General features: G+C 36.8%; 1 protein-coding gene and 1 pseudogene across 1 annotated transcript in view; both read right to left on the bottom strand.

The window, feature by feature from the left end:
• Window positions 1-3,858: 3,858 nt before the first annotated feature.
• On the bottom strand, window positions 3,859-6,572 carry LOC119521939 (annotated as a pseudogene).
• A 5,523-nt stretch (window positions 6,573-12,095) lies between these two features.
• The window catches only part of ZNF283 (zinc finger protein 283), a 32,611-nt gene continuing 22,944 nt past the window's right edge, over window positions 12,096-21,762 (bottom strand). The window contains exon 6 of the mRNA XM_037820635.1: window positions 12,096-19,937. Coding sequence (XP_037676563.1) covers window positions 18,235-19,937 — 1,703 coding nt within the window. The 3' untranslated portion in view covers window positions 12,096-18,234. The remainder of the gene's footprint in view (window positions 19,938-21,762) is intronic.

The following is a 21,762-nucleotide window of genomic DNA, read 5'->3' on the forward strand; positions in this document are numbered from 1 at the left end:
GTATGTGAATATATCTCAATAAAATGAGGATTAAAAAATAAAAAAAATTAAAAAAATAAAAAAAAACTATGTTGAGATTGTTATAGATTTAGGATGTTAAATTTAAGCCCACAGTAACCACAAAGAAAATATCACAGAATACACAAACACATAGAGGCAGAAAGTAGGGTACAGGTTACTGGGCAGGGGAAGGGTAATGGGGGAGTTAATGCAAAATGAATGTACGGTTTCCATTTGGGGTGAAGGGAAAGTTCTAGTAATGGATGTTGGCAAGACATTATAAATGTGATTCATCCGACTGCATGGTATGCTTGGGAGGGGTTGGGATGGGAAGATTTATATTGTACATATGTTTCCACAATTTTAAGAAAAAGTAGAGATAATGACAATTAAATGCAATACATAACAGAGGAGAAAAGGATCAAAAGGACACTATTGGGACAGGAGAAAAAATGGAGTACAGAGTGTAAGCTTTAAACCATTGTTAAATTTCTTGAACTTGAAAACTGCACTTAAGGTGATTACATAAGTGGATCTCCTTTTTCGCAGGAAATGCATATGGAAGTATTATGTGTTCAAAGAATATGATGTTTGCAACCTGTTCTCAAAAGTTCAGAAAATGGATGGATGGAGGGATGGATGGATGGATGGATTGATAGATGATAGATAGATGATAGATAGATAGATGATAGATAGAGAAAATAATGCAACAAAGATGTCAAAATGTTAAAATTGATGGATCTGGGTATCTGAGGGATGGCATGGGGGTATGCTGGAATTCTGTTTGAGGTTTATATTATTTTTGCCACTGTCCTGTAAATTTGAAATTATTTCAAAATAAAAAGTTTAAAAAAACACAAAACTATGCCCTTGGGCTCCTGCCTTTGCCTTCTCAGTGCTGCTCATGGTCCTGGCAAGCCAGAACAGGGGTTTTATATACCTATATCTTTATCTATATCTATATCTATGTCTGTATCTATATCATCTATCTAAGTTTCTAAGTGTCAGACAGTGCACTAACCTTGCTACACGTTTAACTCATTTATTACCCTTAAAAGTCCTATGACATAGGTATACTATTGTTATCTCTCTATTTTGGATACCACAGATTCAGGGACTTGCCCATGGTTAAACTACCAGTAAGTGGTGGAGTTTATGTGTGTTAGGAACCATTCAGTCTCTGAGTCAGTGCTCTCAACTACTGCACTATTTGGTACGGTGAGAATTCCAAAATCAAAGAACAAGATTTGATCCCCTCACCATACACCCGTACTACCAGAGGCCCAATTAAATCCAGGAAATTTATTTTAAATCACATCCTCATAAACAGTGTGCTCTTCAGTGCTTTTAACTCCATCCCAGTCCTCTCATATTTTCTTTCTCTAAATAGGAGGAACTCATTTTGATACTGTTCAGAGCTATGAGTGGATGCTTTTATTCTCTAAATAAGGCAGAAATAATCTACCTCCATGTAAAATCTACAACATGAGTTCACCTATATGCATCTTATTCATTCCATAAATATGCATTGAACACCTTCTCTGCGCTATGCACTTCACATATTGGAGATGTCATGATAATGAGAAGGACATGTCCCTGAGCTTGTGGGACTTATAGTCAAGAGTGAGAAGACAGCTAATCACCTCGCAGACAACTACTCAAAGAATGTCACTTACAGTGTTGTGTCATGAGGAAACAAAATTTTAATTTGAAAGAATCGATGGATCTGAGCGTGGGACAGGTCAAGGAAGACATCTCCGATCAGGCGGCATTTACGCAGAGACCAGGATTACAAGAAGCCTTGTGAAGAGCTGAGGTGCATTCCAGCAGAGCGACCAGCAGGCGAAAGGCAGCTCGCCATTTTTAAGGAATGGGAAGGCTGATCCCGAATGCAGTGTGGTGGACCAGGGAGGGCTGCGAGGGGAGCCACAGGAACGATGTCAGAGAGGTAGGCAATGGCATAACCCATAAGACCTGTAGGGCCTGCTGACAAACTTGGATTTGATTCTAAATGTGATTGGAGGCCATTAGAGGGGCTTAGCTCTAGAGACTCCTAAATAACAATTAAAGAGAGAACATACAGCTGTAAAAGCAGCTTATTAATCTTTGTTTCTATCTCATCATGAAATTCGAAAACCCAGGTTTTGTGCCTGAGGAAACAAAACCCACTGACATTCTCTCTGGAATACAATGCATGGAGCCATGGCTGCTATAGCAAATTCCACATCATTTGTCTACTCGGTGCCTATTTATTTATCCTTATCTTGGCAAACCTGCCCATTCTACAAGTTTCCTTAAATCAAGGGATAGAGGGGCTCTGTCATTCCCAGTCCTTGCATCCTCATCCCAATGCTCTATAGACATACAGGAACAAGGACAGAAAGAGGGACTTTCCAATCCTTTAAAAATTTTGTTTTTCCATTGGAAATAGGAATGCAAATGTATAGAGACAGGAAGTGTCTTGGTTTGCCAGGCTGCTATGACAAATACCACACAATGGGTTGGCATAACAACAGAGATTTACTGGCTCACAGTTTCAAAGGCTAGAAGTCCAAAATCAAGGCATCAGCAAGAAGGCCATGCTTTTTCCTCAGTTTGTTGCCTTCTGGTGCTGGTTTGCTGCAATCCTTGGGGTTGCTTGGCCCACATCTCTGCCTGCCATTGTGGTGAACATGCTTCTTCAGTTTCCACAGAATTTCTGCTGCTGGCTGCTTGTGGCTTTCTCTTACTTCTCTTTATAAGGTTTCCAGCTATATGGATTAAAGCCCAGACTGATTCAGTTGGGCCACACCTTAACTAAAAATAACATCTTCAAAAAGTTCTGTTTATAATGGGTTCATACCCACAAGGATCCAGATTAAGATTAAGAAATGGTCTTTTGTCAGAGTTCATAATCCAATCCACAGGAAGGTTCTCAAGAAATACTTTATTATTTGTTTTCAGGCACAACTTTTCATTTTTATTTTTTGTTTTGTTTTTAAATCAGTAAAAGAAACTGGGTCCTAGAAGCTGCAGTGATCTAAGCAGCAGCAAGTTTGTTCATTTTTCCCTTTTCTCTGTTAAATATTTTTAAATTATCACACTACCAGCATACCTCATTTGCATGAAATTCTGCAACAAACATACTAATTGTAGCAAAGTTATCCCCCATCCCAGGAGGGAAAAAACTACTGTGGAAGATAATTTTCACTGAAAGCTAACCAAACTTCATTAAGTGGACTGTGACAAGACTATAAATGAAATGAAAGAAAATAACATTTAACATTTGGTCATCAACTTGAGGAAATAATTTGCCTATACAAATTGTTTAATTTTTGTAATTTTAATAGGTAATGTATTCTATCCTCCTACAGCCCTCAGAATTAAAGCATAATGAACAGGAAAGAAAATAATGCAACTGAGTGCTAAAGCAGAACATCTTGCCAGAAGTAATGCAGGCAGAGTATATACTAAATACTGAGTGCAGAATTTTATATGGTCAACAAGACAACAGTCTATATTTTTCACTTACACAGGCAAAGTGGATTTTGCAATTACCAGTTGCGATAAATGCACCAAATAAAGCTCCTAAAATTGATACTATAAGGCACCACTTTAAGTTTTCCAGCCTGCAACTGTGCAAAATTTTTAAATGGTTTCCTTAAATTTATTTATGTTTTTAAACATAACCGGAGGAAGGTTTAACAGCTCAGTAGAATAAGTGTTCCAGATTTTTGGAGGGATGAAGAGGGAAATATTCAGAACCATTCACTAGAATCACCCCCATCTTGATTGTAGTGGATTAATGATATGCTTTGTGGATGTGATTAGTCAATGATATCAGCCTGGTCGATCTTTCTTTCTGCACCAAATCCCACTAAGTTATCTGGTCCCCTTGGCTGCCAAAGAACCATTAGGCAGGGAGCACTGGCATCATCCGGGGTGACGCTCTTCAAGTGATCAACCAACCAATCAGGTCTTGCAGCTGCAACAGCCTTCAGGTCCTTGCAGACTCACCAAACATTACAGGACTCGCCAAACCTTACAAGTGCTGTACTTTGGCACCAGTGAGCGATTAAGAATCACTGGGAATGCCACCTCATCTCCTGCCGGTAGCTCGATGCCATCTTGAACTTCTTTCACATGGGAAAAGAGCTTGCTGTCTCCTACTTCAATAGTTAACGAAGTCAAACTGATCTTTCACACACTCCACTGTGGTCCTATGCAGGGATGTGATGTTGTAGGCTGTAATCTGTGTATTTTGGCCCAGGACACACAAGCAGAACTTGGCACTCTCCCCTTTCTGCAGGCAATCCCCTTTGTTGGCCATCCCAACTATGGATAGACCTCACCTTTCATATCCCCTCTGCCATGATCTCAACCATTCTTGGTGTTCATTTTGTGTTGAATCAATATTCCTCAGGAGGCGAATGACTTTACCAGAGTCTATGGTGGGATTGGCTTCCTCAGTAATGTCATTCACCGAGTGTGTTTTGCTCACTTTTTCTGCACTAGTTTTGCTGCCTTTGCTTTTGGACAAGCTGTATTCCACCATGTCCCCCAGTTCCAGGCTATCAGCATCACCTGAGAACTCACTGTAATGGAAAAAGATTTCCTTATTATAATTGGCTATTTCAATAAATCCAAAATTATCCTTCAGAGTTGCCACATAACCCAAGAGCCTCTTGGAACTGGAATTAGGACCTAAAAGTCACACATAAGTTGCAATCTGCTGCCCAGGCCTCTGTCACCAATACTAAATTCAACCTTATCTCCTATTTGAGAAGAAGTAGATCCTTGCGCATCCTTGGCTTGAAAAGCAATAGTCAGTTTTATCCACACTCACCATAAGCAATAATGTCATCCTCAGCCTCCTTCTCTTTGCCTTTGTTTGGGCTAGTGGTTTTGGGATTGGAAAAGGTGGCTTTGTTTTTCTACAGTGCCCAGGAAATGATGATCTGAGTGGGAATGGAATGAAACCATGCTCTTTGGAAGTTTTTAAAATCATAATAATTTCTTTGGGCAGAGAGCATATCAGGAACCACAGTAAGCAATATGGAGCTGATTCCTATCAAGAATTTCACTGAAGTGGAAGAATATACAAGCATCACAATCCACTTGATGAAACCAAAACCATCTCTCATAGCAGCAATCACACTCATTTCTCTGGCTTCAATAGTGAACTGAAATGTATTTGATAGAACTTCTATGTTGGTTGCTCATTCTAGTTTGTTACAATGGTCTGTTGAAATATTAAACCTAACATAGTCACCTTCCAGCAGGGTCACCTTGGATTTTGTATCTTTGTCTCCAAAGGAAAGTTCTTTAGGAACCATAAAGTCAAATTTGATGCATCCTAGCAATGGGTCATTATTGTTATTACTGGGTACTTTGGGATCACTTTTGCTACAGTTCCTTCAAAATGTTCAATGCAGATTATCTTTAAAAACTGACTGTTCCTTGGGGTAATAGTCTGATATCTTTTGCAACTTCTTTACCATTTCTGTCCTTGAGTATGAATGCCACATCATCTTCAGGCTGGAAGGCTTCTATGTCACCTTTAAATTCATTATAGTGAAAAAAAATCTCTTTTATAACATCACCTCTTTCAAAAAGCCAAACACCTCCTTCATGGTACAAACTATTCTCTGACAGCAGGCTTGTTTCTTTTTCAACAGCATAATGTTACAAGCACTTACAGCATGATTATGTTTATTGTTACCAATTTCAAGGTTTATTTTATCTCTGGTTTCCAGCTGAACATTCCCTTTGACATCTTTGGGGGTTTAAGTCAGATAAAACACTTCTCATCCATTAATTCATTCTTCAGGAAGGAGTTCTGGTTTTATTTTCACCAGTTTAACAGCAATGGGTTTCCCAGTCTGCTGGTTAGATGATAGTTCAGATTCAACATCATCTCCTACTTTTAAGTCCTGCAGGTTGCCATTATACTGTGAACAGTGGAAGAAAAGTCTAGCTTGATGTTCTGAACACTGAATAAATCCATAAGAGGTTAGCAATTCTTTTATAACCCCAGTTTCATGCAGTGCTGCTGAAGTACCATGGGGGGCCTATTGTGTTCATTGTTGTGGAGAAGGTTGGATCAAAGTGCATCTTGGCAGTGACAATCAAGTATCATTGCACTTTCAGTAGTATTTGCTGATACTTCCTTTTTAGCACGATTCAAAGTATGAAAGTTGCTAGTATTAAAAAATAAAGAGCAAGTGAAAATTTGCTTTCAAGATAATAAAGAATATAATTACTGCTACAACTACTGCTGTACAGAGCAATACTACAGTACAGAACTGAAGAAAATGAAGAGTACTAGTAGTGTTGGGAAGTGCTCTTTCAAAGCTGTTGAGTAGGCACAAACTTCTTATTTCCAATTAAGTGTTAGGTCTTCAACTTAAGTGTACTCTTCTTTGGTCTTGCTGGTTGTTACATCTTTTGTTGCTTGCCTGATGTGAACTTGAAGCAGCAATTTCAGGTGGTAAAGTCTGTTGTTACACTTCATACCCAACAGCTCAGTGCCCCCTCTCCAGCACTGCCAGAAGTAGCACAGCCTGGCATGTAGGTGGTATATTTTATTTTACTGTCAGAGAATCTTCTGCAGGTGTGGAGGCAGAAGAGAGAGGGAGGGGGAAAAGAGACTCCCATCCCTGCTAAATGCCAATTGTAATGAAAGTAATTTTTAAGCAAATTGGAAGCTTAAAATTACAATATTCCTTGGTACACATATCATTTTCCTTCTCTTAGAAAAGAATTCCTTTACCATTTTTTCCCCTCATGGACTACAGAATGCTTCCCTGGAAGATGCCCCTAGCTCAGCCTGAATCTCAGCTCAGTGCAGAGCTCTTGGCTTTGTTTCTGCCCCTCGCATGGCCTCTCTGTGTATGCAGAAGAGATATGCCCATCCAGTCCCTTAATATCCAAATCTAAGAAATGGGGGATATAGGTTTTTCAGATGAGGAACCAAGTTTTTTAAGAGGAAACACTGAAGACTATCAGAAACTCCAGTAGCATCCCAAGCAGGAATGTGGAAAGAATACATAAGCATGTGCCCATGTTTGCACACAGGAACACTTCACCTTGCTTTTGAGTTTGATAAACCATACCACAGAGATGGAGCAGTGGCATACAGACAGAATTTGTCTGCTGTGGATTAGCCATCTGAAAATTCACTGCAAATTCTCTCTTTAAAGCTCCCAGCTATAGAAATGATTCCACAACTAATATACATAAACAATACATTTTATCCTAGAATCTTTCCATTCTCCTTCTGACTCAGGCTAGGTTAGTCTCAGAGGAACTGACTGTTTCGGTTTGCTAAAGCTTCCAGAATGCAATATACCAGAAATGAGTTGGCTTTTTCAATGGTGATTTATTGGTTTACAAATTTACAGTTCTAAGGCCATGAAAATGTCCAAATTAAGGCATCAAGAGGAAGATACCTTCTGTGATGAAAGGCTGATGGCATCCGGAGTCCCCCAGTCATATGGGAAGGCACATGGTGATGTCTGCTCTTCCTTCTCTCCTGAGCCCTGGTTTCAAAAAGTTTCTCTCAGTTTCTGTGGGTCCTTCTTGCTTTTCCAGGGGTGTTCTCTTTCCAAGCTCTCTCCATGAGCTCTCTTAAAGCACTCCAGTAAAGGATTTAGACCCACCTTGAATTGGGTGGGACACCTCTCCATGGAAATAACCTAATCAAAAGGTCCCACCCATAACAGGTCTGCACCCACAAGAATGCATTAAAAGAACATGGCTTTTCTGGGGTACATAACAGCTCCAAACCAGCACACTGACTGTGGGATTCTACACAGCCTTTTACTACATCACTGCCTAGGCTAATACTATGGTCCAGAAGATAATAATTGAAAGCAGGTTTTCTGGTGTGCCCCAATCCTGTGAAGAACACTCACTCATCTGTTTAGAACTTTTATTTCTTTTTCAGATTATGCCCACCCACTGGGGTCATGGTCAGGAACTTCTTATGAGAAGAAATGTCTAAGTTTGTATATTAAAAAGCATCATAACATATAGAATTCTCTGTCACATTTTCCCCCTTTCCTGTTTTTTTTCCCTACAATTATTCTTCCATAGACATTGGATAGTAATTTTAATCATTCTGCCACAAATCTCTATAAGAATAATTTTTTATCACATTAATATAAATTTATTGTACTTTTTCACTATTGCTAGATGTATAAGATATATATTTATTTATTTATAAATTATTACAGCTGTGAACATTTATATTGGAATAGTTTATATTCTCCCATTGACTAGGGTCATGGGAATAAATTATTATCCGTGAAATCATTAACTGTTGCTCAGTTATTCCAACAATGGATTGCCTCAATTGACAGTGATACTAACAATTTTGGTGTGAATCTAGTAACTTATAGTATTTGTCCATAATTCTTCCTCCCTACCTGCCTTTGGCATGCCTCACTCCTGTCCCATTGATGTTGGGATCAGCCCTGTGACTTCTCTAGTGAACAGAATGCGGATTACAATGAGTTTAGAGACTATAAATATGCTTGCTTGTTTTGGCTCAGACTCTTGGGCTTCTGCCATCTGCTATGAAAAGAACATGCCCCAGGCACCTGCAGGCTCAGAATAAAGAGGCACAGGAAACAGAAGGGTAGGATAAAAATACTTTCAACTATATGAATTATCTCCAAGTCAGCCCTGCTAGGAAAGCAGTTGGAGGATGTTTTCCACCAAAATGAATGAATAGGAAACTCGAAATTCAATACAGGAGAGAGGTAAAAAGGATTCCCAGGATAATGGTGGTACAGGAGGCCATGGTATCTCTTGTGCACCAGACAGAGGGCAACCAGTCCAGGATGGATCATATTTAAAAACTGGCCAATTTTTCATGTTCTTCCTTTCCAACCTGGTATAGGCAGAATGGCTTCCACAAAGAAGGTGGTAGGAAGAAGAGGTGTCATGTCATCAAGGGAATGGTGACCAGGGAGTACACCACCAACATTTATAAGCACATCCTTAGAAGTTAAGGCTTAGAATGTACAGGGTTCCCATTTGGAATGATGGAAATGCTTTGGTGATGGATGGTGGTGATGGTAGCACAACATCATGAATGCAGTTAACAGCATTGAAATATATGTATGAATATGATTAAAAGGGGAAATGTTAGATGGTACATATGGTGGGCAGAATAAAATTTTTAAAAAATATCCATGGAACTACATCATATAAATAGTGAACCCTAAGTTAAACCATGGGCTTTAATTAATAGTAAATTATAAAATTGTGCTATCAATTGTAACAAATGTTCCAAGTCAATATGAGGTGGTGGTGGTGGTGTGGTATATGGAAATCCTACATTTTATGCACGATTGTTCTGTAAACTCACAACTTCTCTAATAAAATTAAAAGAAAATAAAACACAGCTTCAAAAGCCATAGAAGTAGCTCTTGGCAACTTGTTTGCCACCACCACCCCCATCCCCTCCACTATGCAGGGTGGAGCACAAGCTAACATTCCCATCTTGGGTCCCTGGCTGTGTTGCAGAGGGAGTACAGATTAAGTGCTGATCAGAAACCACAGGGGCAAGAAGGCAGTAGTATGAAATACATGAAGTGCTGAATGAAAACAATTGCCAACCAAGAATTTTATATCCAGCAAGACTTTCTTTCAAAACTAAGACATTAAGACGTTCCAAGATAAACAAAACTGAAGAAGTTCATCACCACTAGACCTGCCTTACAAGCAATGCTAACGGGGGTTCTTCAGACTGAAAGGAGAGGACACTAGATAGTGGAACAAAGTGGCATAAAGAAATAAAGACCTCCAGTAAAGGTAACATATGGGTAACTTTAAATGCCAGTACTATAGTATTCTTAATATTTTAACTCTACTTCTTACTCCTTACAGGTTCTAAAATATAAATGCATAAAAAATAATGATGAATCTAAGGTTTTGTTCAAATTCCATTTTCAAAAGCAATTAAAAGATTAAATATCTAGGGATAAATCTAACCAAGGATGTAAAGGATTTGAACACAGAAAACTACAAAACATTGCTAAAAGAAATCAAAGAAGACATAAACAAATGGAAAGATATTCTGCATTCATGCATTGGAAGACTAAATATTGTTAAGATGTCAATTTTTTGCAAAGCAATTTACAGATTCAATTGAATCCCAAACAAAATTCCAATAGCCTCTTTGCAAAAATGGGAAAACCAATCATCAAATTCATATGGAAGGATGAGGGGCCCCAAATAGGCAAGACCATCTTGAAAAAGAAGAAAGAAGTTGAAGGACTCAGATTTTCTGATCTTAAAACTTATAACAAAGCCATAGTAATCAGAACGGCATGGTACTCCCACAAGGACAGACATATAGATCAATGGAATAGAATTGAGAGTTCAGAAATCAATCCTCACATTTATGGCCAAATGATCTGTGACAAGGGTAACAAGTTCACTCAATGGGGGGAAAAAAACTCTCTTCAATAAATGGTGCTGGGAAAACTGGATATCCATATGCAAAAGAATTAAGATGGAACCTTAATATATCTCATACTATATAAACAAATCAATTTGAAATGGATCAAAAACCTAAATATAAGAACCCAAACCATAAAAATCCTAGAAGAAAACACAGGGAAGCATCATAAGGACCTTATGTTAGGCAATGGTTTTTTAGATTACACCCAAAGCACAAGCAGCAAAAGAAAAAAAACAGATAAAATGGACCTCATCAACATTAAAAACTTTTGTGCATCAAAGGGACTTCATCAAGAAAGTAAAAGACAGCCTATGCGCTAGGAGAAAATATTTAGAAACTACATATCTGATAAAGGTTTAACAGCCAGAATACATAAAGAAATCCTTCAATTCAACAACAAAAAGACAAACAACCTAATTGAAAAATGGGCAAAAGACTTGAATAGACATTTCTCCAAAGAAGATATACAAATGGCCAAACAGCACATGAAAAGATGCTCAACATCACTAGCTATTAGGGAGATGAAAATCAAAATCACAATGAGATACTTCACACTCACTAGAATGGCTACTATTTAAAAAATGGAAAATTACAGTGTTGGAGAGAATATGGAGAAAAAGGAACCCTCATTCATTGTTGGTTGGAATGTAAAATGGTGCAGCTCCTATGGAAGACAGTTTGGCAGTTCCTCAGAAAGTTAATTATAGAATTACCATATGACCTGGCAATCCCACTTCTAGGTATTTGAACAAAAGAATTAAAGGCAGGGATTCAAACAAATATTTGCACACTGATGTTCATAGCAGCATTATTCATAATTGCCACAGACTGAAGTAACCCAAGTGTCCATCAACCCATGAATGGATAAATAAAATGTAGCTTATACATATAATGGAATATCATTCAGCCATAAAAAGGAATGAAATTCTGATACATGAAACAATGTGGATGGACCTGGAAGACATTGACAAATACTGTATGAACTCACTGACATTGTGTGATCTCTAAATGCTTACATCAAAAAAGGACAAATACCATATGATCTCATGGATATGAAATTATTAGTATAAGCAAATTCATAGAGTTGGAAATTAGAATATAGGTTATTAGGACCTGGGTGGGGATAGGGAATGGTGTGTTAATGCTTAAATTGCACAGAGTTTCTATTTGGGGTGACGGAAACGTTTTGATAATGGATGGTGGAAATGGTCGCACAACATTGTGAATGTACTTAACAGCACTGAATTATATATTTAAATGTGGCTCAAAGGGAAAGTTTTAAGTTGTATATATTACTAGACATAAAAAGACAAACATAGGACTCTGTAACAGAAACACTGAACCCTAATGTAAAACATGAACTATAGTTAATAGTACAATTATAAATATGTTCTTTCATCAATCATAATAAATGTATCACACCAATGCAAGGTGTTAATAATGGGGGGTATATAGGAACTCTGTATTTCATGCATGATTTTTCTGTAAACCTACAACTTCTCTAACAAAAAAAAAAACCTTGCCATGGTGAAAAAAAATAAATAAATAAAAACAAACTAAAGGAAAACAAAAAGGTCAAAAAAAAAAAAAAAAAAAAAAAAAAAAAAACCTAAGTTGAATTTTCATAGGTGACTTATTGTAGACCACTAGAACCCATACCCTGACCCGATCCCTAACCAGTTGGCATTCATCAATCAACTATCTTTAAATCTTTGGAAAATATTATTCGATCTACTTAAATTACTGTGTTAGCATGCAATATATATTTCCTGTTCTTGACAAGAGGGTATCAAGGCAGAGTTTGTCAAATATTCTGCTAAAATTAAAATACATTCTCAGAAAAAAAGAAACAAAAATAGTAAAGAAACATGCTCCTCAGGCACTCAAAAGACATCCAGAAATCTGCCATGAAGGAGATGGGAATGCCAGATGAACACAATGACACTAGGCTCAACAAAGCTGCTGGGCCAAAGGAAAAAGGAATGCCCCATACCTTCTCTCTGTATGGTTGTGTGGAAAACAATGAGAATGAAAATTCACCAAACAGGCTCTATACATTAGTTAACTATGTACCTGTCACTGCTTTCAAAAACCTACAAACAGTGTGGGTGAAAACTAACAGCTGATTATCATATAAAATTATAAAATAACTGTCAAAAAATCAAACAGAGGACAATGGTGGCTAAGGACAATGCACACCATTTCCTCCACAGTGAACACTCAGGTATATTGAAAGTAAATTGAACCAAAACTTTATAGTGATAATGGTATATGGCAGATGCTGAATTATGAGATATTAAAAGAATATTTTAAATCTTAAATGCCTACATTGAGGCAACATATGCTGTTTACATAAGTAAAAACTGAGTAAATATATTCCCCCAAATTCCAATTATACCTTTATTTCATTTCCACATTGTAAATTTTGGCCTTCTCAATCTTGCGGATAACTAAGAGAATTCCAGTAAATAAGAGTAAGCCGCTCTGACTTTGGGAGAAAAAAATAAACAAGGTTAAACTAACAATATTTCCCCTATCCCTAAGCTACAGAAAATCATAATATGCTACATCATTAAAAAACAACAACAAAAAACAACCACCACCTCCTAGCCATGTCTTGTAAAATAAACATTACCTCTTAACTGTCCATAATTATGTTTGGTGGTCTTAATATATAAATTTAAATTGTTATTTGTTTTATAAAATATCTAATGGGGGCTTAAAACAAAGTTCATTGGTTCTTCTCTCTCCACACACTTGTAAAAAGTTAATGAAATCCTAGAGTCTGCTAGATTTATTATTTTATATAAAAGCTTTGAGAGTCTGTGATTAAAGTAACAAGTGATGTTTCAGAAATTGCACATGACCTATTTTAGCAATTAAGGTACGAGCAAACATACATTGATGGCTAATAGGAAATATTTGCTCGCTCTTGAGAGAGTGCCATGGGATATGATCTGTTACTCTTTTCTCTGGATATTGTCATGTTTGTATATAATCTCTGAAATCCATCAGCCATCTTGGTACCAGCTCACAGAGTGGAAAACAGAAGAGAATCTGAACCTCTGGATATTCATTTTGCTGTTGAATAAAAAATCTCTGGAGTTCTCTCTCCCTCAGAATACATGACTCAATACACTTCCTCACTGTTTCAGCCATTTGGGTATTCTCATAATTTCTGTTGAGGGTATCCTAATTGAATCAAGTAACTAAGGGTCATGGTTCATGCTGGTAGCTGGAGAAGCAGAGGTAAAGTGGATTCCATCCCAGCCATCAACCAGCTCACCATATGGTAAGGGATGAAAACACACACAGCACACACTCACGAGTTAGGTATTAAGTGTTGTCCTACAAGTTTTACAGATGCTTTATGAAACCAGACACATAATGCATCCGGGGCCAGGAGCAAGGAGTGCAGACAGATTGCAAGGACTTCCAAATAGCCAACAATAATCAGAAGAAAATGGAAATGTAAACCACAATTATCACAATACCACTATATACCTACCAGAGTTGGGGGTGGGTGGGTGTCAACCTGATGATACCAAGAATTGTCAAGGATATGGCAGAATCATGACACTCATACACTGCTGGTGGGCATGTCAGTCAGTACATTTGTTTGGAAATCCATTTAGCAGAATTTAGATTTACCAAAGTTGAACATAGGCATGATCCATGACCATGACCCATCAATTCCATTCCTAGGTATTTACTCAAAAAAAGCACTTGTGTGTACACGTATGTTCCAAAAGACATGTACAAGAATGGTTATAGCAGCCCTAATATAGGAGTTCTGACCTCCCAACACAGTATTCCCAAGAACATATGATGGTATTTTAATGAGGAGCCATATTGGAACACTCCTTTTATGTAGATCTTGGTTGGTACTTCATGAATATGAAAAGGTTCTTTAAAAGAATTGTCCTAGATGCTCAGGAAATTTGTTGTGTCCAAAACAGAAATGATTTTGCAACAGATGGAATGAAAAAAATGATGAAAGACCTCCAATTAAAAACAAAACAAAACCCAATAGAGCCATATGATTTTCAACATTTAAAGGACAGGTTAATTTCAATACCAAAACAAACAAACAAAAAAAACAGATTAAAAAAACCACTGTTATACCATCTCACTCATGAGATGCAAAAATCTAAATAAAGTAGTGCAAATGAAACCAAGCAGTGCATATAATAATCATATACCATGGCTTAACTGGGTATATCCAGGAAAGGGGAAAAGTAAAAGAATGTATCAGTATAAATGATCACAATAACAAATTAAATACCATATGCTTACAGAAAGGGATGATGAAATGACATTTGGTAACATCCGGGAGCTACTCCTACTTAGATACAACAAAGATCATTTGCTCACAACTAAGATTCATTAGGAAAAGAACAACTAAGAAGATTCATTAGGAAAAGAATGCAGCTGTTTTCAGGGTGTGGTGCTAATTGCCTTCTATTCCAGCATAGCTAATAACCAGACTTGGTGGCTGAAATTTTCAAATTTAGAGCCACTTTTTTGGTTATGGCAGTTTGTCCTGATGCATCCCTAAGATGGCAATAAGTAATAAGAATGGGGATTTCCACAGTAAAGTTTGAGATACAGCATTTAAACAAGGATAAACAATTCCCCTTCCTAAAGTGTTCTCTAGACTTTTCATGAGCTGATAATGTGTTTTTGGTTGTTCCATGAAAGATTTAGTAGATTTGCTTCATAAGCTTCTTTAACCAGAGACTCTCCCTTGCTTTTCAAGTACTATTAAGCACTCGTGGTCCTTGGAACACAGTTTCAGAAATGCTGGGATAAGGCATCATCTTCACAGACTCTAGTTAACACGCAAATATGGCACCCAGGAATAATATACTAACCTATTAGCGATAACTTATTTTATTAAAACACTCAAAATACCCTGCTTTGTGTTGCATTGGATTATTTCAGATTTGCAATTGTGTGGATGCTGTCAACCACTGGATAGTGAATGACTGAACGACGACACCATAGAAGCCCTAGCTGCACAAAATGGACATAGTGGTGAGGTTCAGATTGTAATAGATGACCAGGTGACACCTCAGAAATTTGGCTGTCAAAACAGAAGTTTGGATGGAAGTGGCATTCTTATTTTGGGAAGGGAATAATTTTTAAAGGGTTGAATTCCAACTGTCTGAGTATATAAATACTATTTCATCATAACTAATATGCTTTGATGCGAGCACTAAGTCATGACAGCCACCCAGTTGAAAGTGATTATGAGAAGCCATCAATTTTAAGATATGTTTGATTTCCAAATATGAAAATACATACTTTTTGAATTGATTAAATAATATATAAGATTTCCTACTCCAAAACCATATAAATCTAAGAAAAACTATGAAAATGTATCTAGATTAGATATTTGTGTTGATTCAATTTTTTTCTTGTCAGTTAACTTTTTATATTTAAACCAGAAAAGTCTGGGTCTAGATAGGACAAATTATTTTCTATTGCACAATTCTTATAACTGACACCTGGTTTCTGTTTTGCTGATAGTTTTAATTAGAATTTTTTCATTTACCTAAGTTTAATTCATCTAGCTTTTGCCTTTTAGAAGCTATCTCCATCCAGTTTTGTTATCAAAATTATGTCGTCCATGTAAGAACAGCTAGTAAAATTTTTAGTGATTATTTTCGCCTTGAAATTTTTACTTGAGGAGCTGCTAACAATTTCCAAACGCTGCTTCTAAAAGGACTTTCAGGGCCAAATTTTCAACCTTTTCCTTTGTTTGTTGGTCCACTCTTCATACTGGTACATTGTAGACTGTATTATCTTAGATTTTAAAAATCTCCTCCATAACTTCAGTTACATCTCCTTTTTTACTATTGATTCTATAATGCTGTCATCTTTGTTTTTCACTCGTTCAGATTTAATGAAGTCTGATTGAGGTTAACAAACTTTTCACAGAAAAATACTGGATGAAGTCCCCCTCTTTTAATTCCAAATCATTAACCTCTAATTTTAGTTATATTGTTGCTGTGTTATTAGCTTAGGAATTGTCATTATTCAAGTTTCCTGGGTTCACTGTGACAGGTACCATGTAGATACTGAGGAAAAGGTGGTGAACAAGGCATAGCTCTGGCTTTCCATCTTGTTTCCTCCAAGATGGATTAAAGAGTATTATTTTTCCACTTAGTAGAGCTTCAGTCACATCCTACAATTTCTAATACTCTCTTGTTTTATCATTCTTTTCTGAAGGGTCTATAATTGTTTCAATTTTCTTTAATTCAGAACCTGTACATACATACAATTATATATTTCCTAAAGTAGTGACCAAAGTTCACCATTCTTACTAGTTATATAATGGATCTTTATATAGGGAGTTCTAGCAGTAACCATCTTAATCAACTGATCAAACTTAGCATCAGTGATGGTAGGGCAAATGAATACTATGTGCTTCTGATGTGCTGCAATATGAAGTACAAATCACCACCTATGAAGTGTGCTGGTCAAAAATATTTAAGCCTTCAGCTCTCAACTTCATCTTACAAGAAATACGAAGGACAGGAACACAACTTAAATTTCACAATGAGGAAAGAAACAAATCTAGAATGTGTGGCATTCTATGAAACAGCTTCAAAAAAGTCTGTTCAAGACTAAAATCTAGAGATGACAACCAAATGGCAATGCAAGAATCTAGAAAAGGTGCTGGTTAGAAAATAAACAGCAATATAATAAGTTCTTGGGAACACTGGGAAATTGAAGAGATTATAAAAAACTATAACAGAATTATTAATTTTCTTATGTTTGACCATAGTATTAGAGTTCAGAATAAGACCGTTATTCTTAGGAGATGCAAGCTGTGTTCAGAGACAACTCATCATGGTTTCTACATCTTAAATCAAATAGTACATGAATATAAATACAAACACATAATTAGGAAGAAAACAAATATGGCAAGTATATACTATAAATATGGTATAGTATAAATTATCTTACGCTATTCTAATCAGAGAGATGACAAATGATTTCTTATGCTAATTACATCATATTGTGATTTCTCTGGGGTTTTAAAAAGTGTGAATGTTGTCTCAAATTATTTCTGAAGCACCAATTTATTTTTTATAATTTCCATTCATGGATTCACACTTTTGTAAAATTTTTTTAAAATGTTGTGGCAATATCAAATTGCTATAAAAGTTTGCAAATATTTACTCTCAATTTCTGTATTTATTTCATGATGGATAAGTAACATTTTGTTGACTGGCATCAGTCTATGGACAATACCTTGAGTAGTTTGGGCCAAAAGCCTTCCTACAATCCTAGTGCAAAGGGTTTCTCATTTAGGATGACTTCTTGATTTACTCTAAGATGTCTAATCATATCTACAGGCCTTCCTACATTCCTTACAATCATAGAATTTCACAGCAGTATAGAATACCCTAGTGTGCAGCGGGAACTGAATTGTTTAGGTCCTTCCCATATTCCTTAATTTAAAGCATTTCTTACAAGTATGAATTCTCTGATGCTGAGCAAGCTTTATGCCAAGAATAAAGATCTTCCCCATTCCTTACATTTAAGAGTTTCACAACATTATTAACTGAAGTTCAATAAGATCATACAGAAGTTGTCATAGTCCTTATGTTCAAAAGGTTTGTCACTAGCATGCATTGGCCGATATTGAGAAAGTTGTTTGTAAACAGGAAAGGCTTTTGCACATTCTTTAAATTCATAGGGTTTCTTAAGATAAGACTTCTCATGTTGAGTAAGTTGTTCATATAAAAAAATTATTTCACTTCTTAAATTCATAAGGTTACACCAGTATGAATTTTCTCATTTAAGTAAGTTGTCCATATAAAGTCTTCCCCACACTCTTTATAGTCATATGGCTTGTCACTCCTATGAATTCTCTCATGTTGAACAAGACTTGAGCCACGGGTAAAGGCTTTTTCACATTCCTTACACTGATAAAGTTTCTCACCAGTATGAAATCTCTGGTGAACACTAAGTTGATATCCACTACCAAAGGCCTTCCCGCATTCTTTACATTCATAGGATTTCTCACCAGTATGGACTCTCTCATGTTTAACAAGGCTTGAACCCCAACTAAAAGCTTTCCCACATTCTTTACATTTAAAGGGTTTCTCACCAGTATGAATTTTCTGATGCTGAGTAAGGTGATAACCACGACTAAAGGCCTTCCCACATTCTTTACATTCATAGGGTTTTTCACCAGTATGGATTCTCTCATGTTGAACAAGGCTTGAGCCACAATTAAAGGCCTTTCCACATTCCTTACATTCATAGGGTTTCTCACCAGTATGAAATATTTGATGTCGAGTAAGTTGATAACCACTACAAAAGGCCTTCCCACATTCTTTACATTCATAGGATTTCTCACCAGTATGGATTCTCTCATGTTTAACAAGGCTCGAACCCCAACTAAAGGCCTTCCCACATTCCCTACATTCGAAAGGTTTCTCACCAGTATGAATTTTTTGATGTTGAGTAAGGTGATAGCCACGACTAAAGGCCTTCCCACATTCTTTACATTCATAGGGCTTCTCACCAGTATGAATTCTTTCATGTTGAACAAGACTTGAGCCACAGTTAAAGGACTTCCCACATTCCTTACATTTGTAGGGTTTCTCACCAGTATGAAATATCTGATGTCGAGTAAGCTGATAGCCCCAACAAAAAGCCTTTCCACACACTTTACATTCATAAGGTTTCTTACCAGTGTGAATTTTCTGATGCTGAGTAAGTTGATAGCCACGACTGAAGGCTTTTCCACATTCTTTACATTCATAAGGTTTTTCACCAGTATGAATTATCTCATGTTTAACAAGGCTCGAGCCCCAGAAAAAGGCCTTTCCACATTTCTTACATTCATAAGATTTCACACCAATATGAATTTTCTGATGTTGAGTAAGTTGATAGCCACGACTAAAGGCCTTCCCACATTCTTTACATTCATAGGGCTTCTCACCAGTATGAAGTCTCTCATGTTTAACAAGGCTTGATCCCCAAGTAAATGTCTTCCCACATTCCTTACATTCATAAGGTTTCTCACCTGTATGAAATCTCTGATGCACGGTAAGTTGATAAGCACTAAAAAAGGCTTTACCACATTCTTTACATTCAAAGGGTTTTTTAGTAGCATGAGTTCTCTCATGTTGTACAAGTTTTGAGCCATGCCTAAAGGCCTTCCCTCGTTCCTTGCAAATATAAGGTTTCTCCATATGATGAATGCTTTGATTGGGAGTAAGAGATTTACTTTTACCATAATTGGGCATGTTTTCATAGCTGATTATCATTTGACTGAAATATCCTTCTTGATGTCCCTGCAGTCGCTCAAATGCACTTTTGCACTTCCAGTCATTTCTGAAAATGGATGCCTCAAGGCCAAGGGTTTTACTGTTTTCCTTTATCTCCCATTGGGAAAAAATTATTTCAAAAATGTCCTTTTCTGAAAATTTATCTTTGGTCTCAAATGTTGACTCCAAATCTGAAAGAAAACAAGAAAACCACACTTTTTATTTCCTTTACCAGAAAACAAAATCTCTACCATAAAAATAAAAGACAAATTGAAAATACCTATTAGCAGTTGTGGTAGCTTTGAGATATGTACCCTAGAAAAACATGTTCTTAAACTTAATCCAGTTCTGTGGGTGTGAATTCTTATAAATAGGACCTTTTGATGAAGTTACTTCCATTAAGGTGAGGCCCAAATAAATTCAGATGGGTCTTACTCTTATTACTGAAGGCCTTACAGGAAAGGCCACAGAGAAAGCTAAAACCCCACATGGGAAAGTGTCAGAAGCTAGAAGTCAAAGGAACCCAGGAGAGAAAGAAGAAGCCAGGAGAGGCTGCCATGTGCACCGCCATGTGACAGGAAAACCAAGAACCAAGGATTGCTGGCAGCCAGCCCCAGGAAGCCACAGTCTTTTGGAAGAAAGCTTCACCTTGCTGATGCCTCAATTTTGGACTTCATCTAGCCTCAAAACTGTGAGCCAATAAATTTCTGTTGTTTAAACCAACCCACTGCATGGTATTTGCCTTAGGAGCCAGGAAACTAAAACAGTTAGTGAACTGGATTAGCAGACTTACTGAACTCACTCCTGAGGATCAAGGCTCTCCCTTTCCTGTCAATAAACTCAGCTTTGATTTTTCAGCTGTTGTGCTCTTAATGATGTGATGTGACAATTTGCTGGAGGATTCCATGGAGATCAACTTAACAAGTCCCTCACCTTCCCGTTTTGATGGTTTCTTGAACCAAAATGTTAGCTCCACCAACAGAGCTCTTATGTGCTTGGTTGTACTTATCCAACATTCCCTGCTAGGTATGTCTCTTAATGGCAAGCAATTCTACTTTGTTAATGAGCTTTTGCTGATTTCATTTTGTCCAATCTAGTTTTTCCAAGTTTTTTGCAATATGGTTTGTTTTCAAATCTCTAGCCAAAAGTCTCCTAAAAGACTTCAACTCCAGACTTTCTTATCTGAATTTTCAACCTATTAATATATTGTCTGGTTATTAGTATATGATTTGTTGGGAGATACCATCTTCTAATTGGCTTCCCTGCACGCAGGGTCACAGAGACCAATATTGCTGATTTCATCATGATGTCATTTTGTGTCACTTTCTACACTTTCTACACTTTACATGTTACTGAATGTCATGGATTCTACAATTAAATTAAAAAGAATTAAAATATTATCCTTTATAAATAGAAAAATAAAGCTTAATTTTGCCACAACTCTGTGTATGCTTTCAATTTTTAAGAGTCTAATTTTCATGTTTTTTCTTATCACTTATCTAAATTATTTTTAAAATAGGACAGGATTTTTAAAAATTTCAATAAGAATTAAAATTCTTAATTATTATTATGTTCTCACTGTTTTTTTTTTTTTCTTCCAGCAATCTGCAAACAGGTTAAATACAAAGGAAAGCAATTCTTGAGCATATCATAATCAAATGGTGAAAACCAAAGATAAGAGAAAATAGTAAAAGTATCCAGAGAAAAACCCATATTAAATTCAAGGGAACAAAAATAACAATGATAGCTGATGTTCTGGTTTGCTAAAGCTGCCGCAATGTACCAGAAATGGGTTGGCTTTTATAAAAGGGATTTATTAGGTTACAAATTTACAGTTCTAAGGCCATACAAGTATCCAAGCTGAGGCATCAACAAGAGGATACCTTCACTGAAGAAAGGCCAATGGCATCTGGAATACCTCTGTCAGTCGGGAAGGCACGTGGCTGATGTCTACTGGTCCTTTGCTCCCAGGTTGCACCGCTTTCAGCTTCTGATTCTAGTGGCCTTCTCTTTAAG

Source organism: Choloepus didactylus, chromosome 27 (assembly GCF_015220235.1).
Source record: "Choloepus didactylus isolate mChoDid1 chromosome 27, mChoDid1.pri, whole genome shotgun sequence".
In the NCBI taxonomy this organism is placed as follows: domain Eukaryota; kingdom Metazoa; phylum Chordata; class Mammalia; order Pilosa; family Megalonychidae; genus Choloepus; species Choloepus didactylus.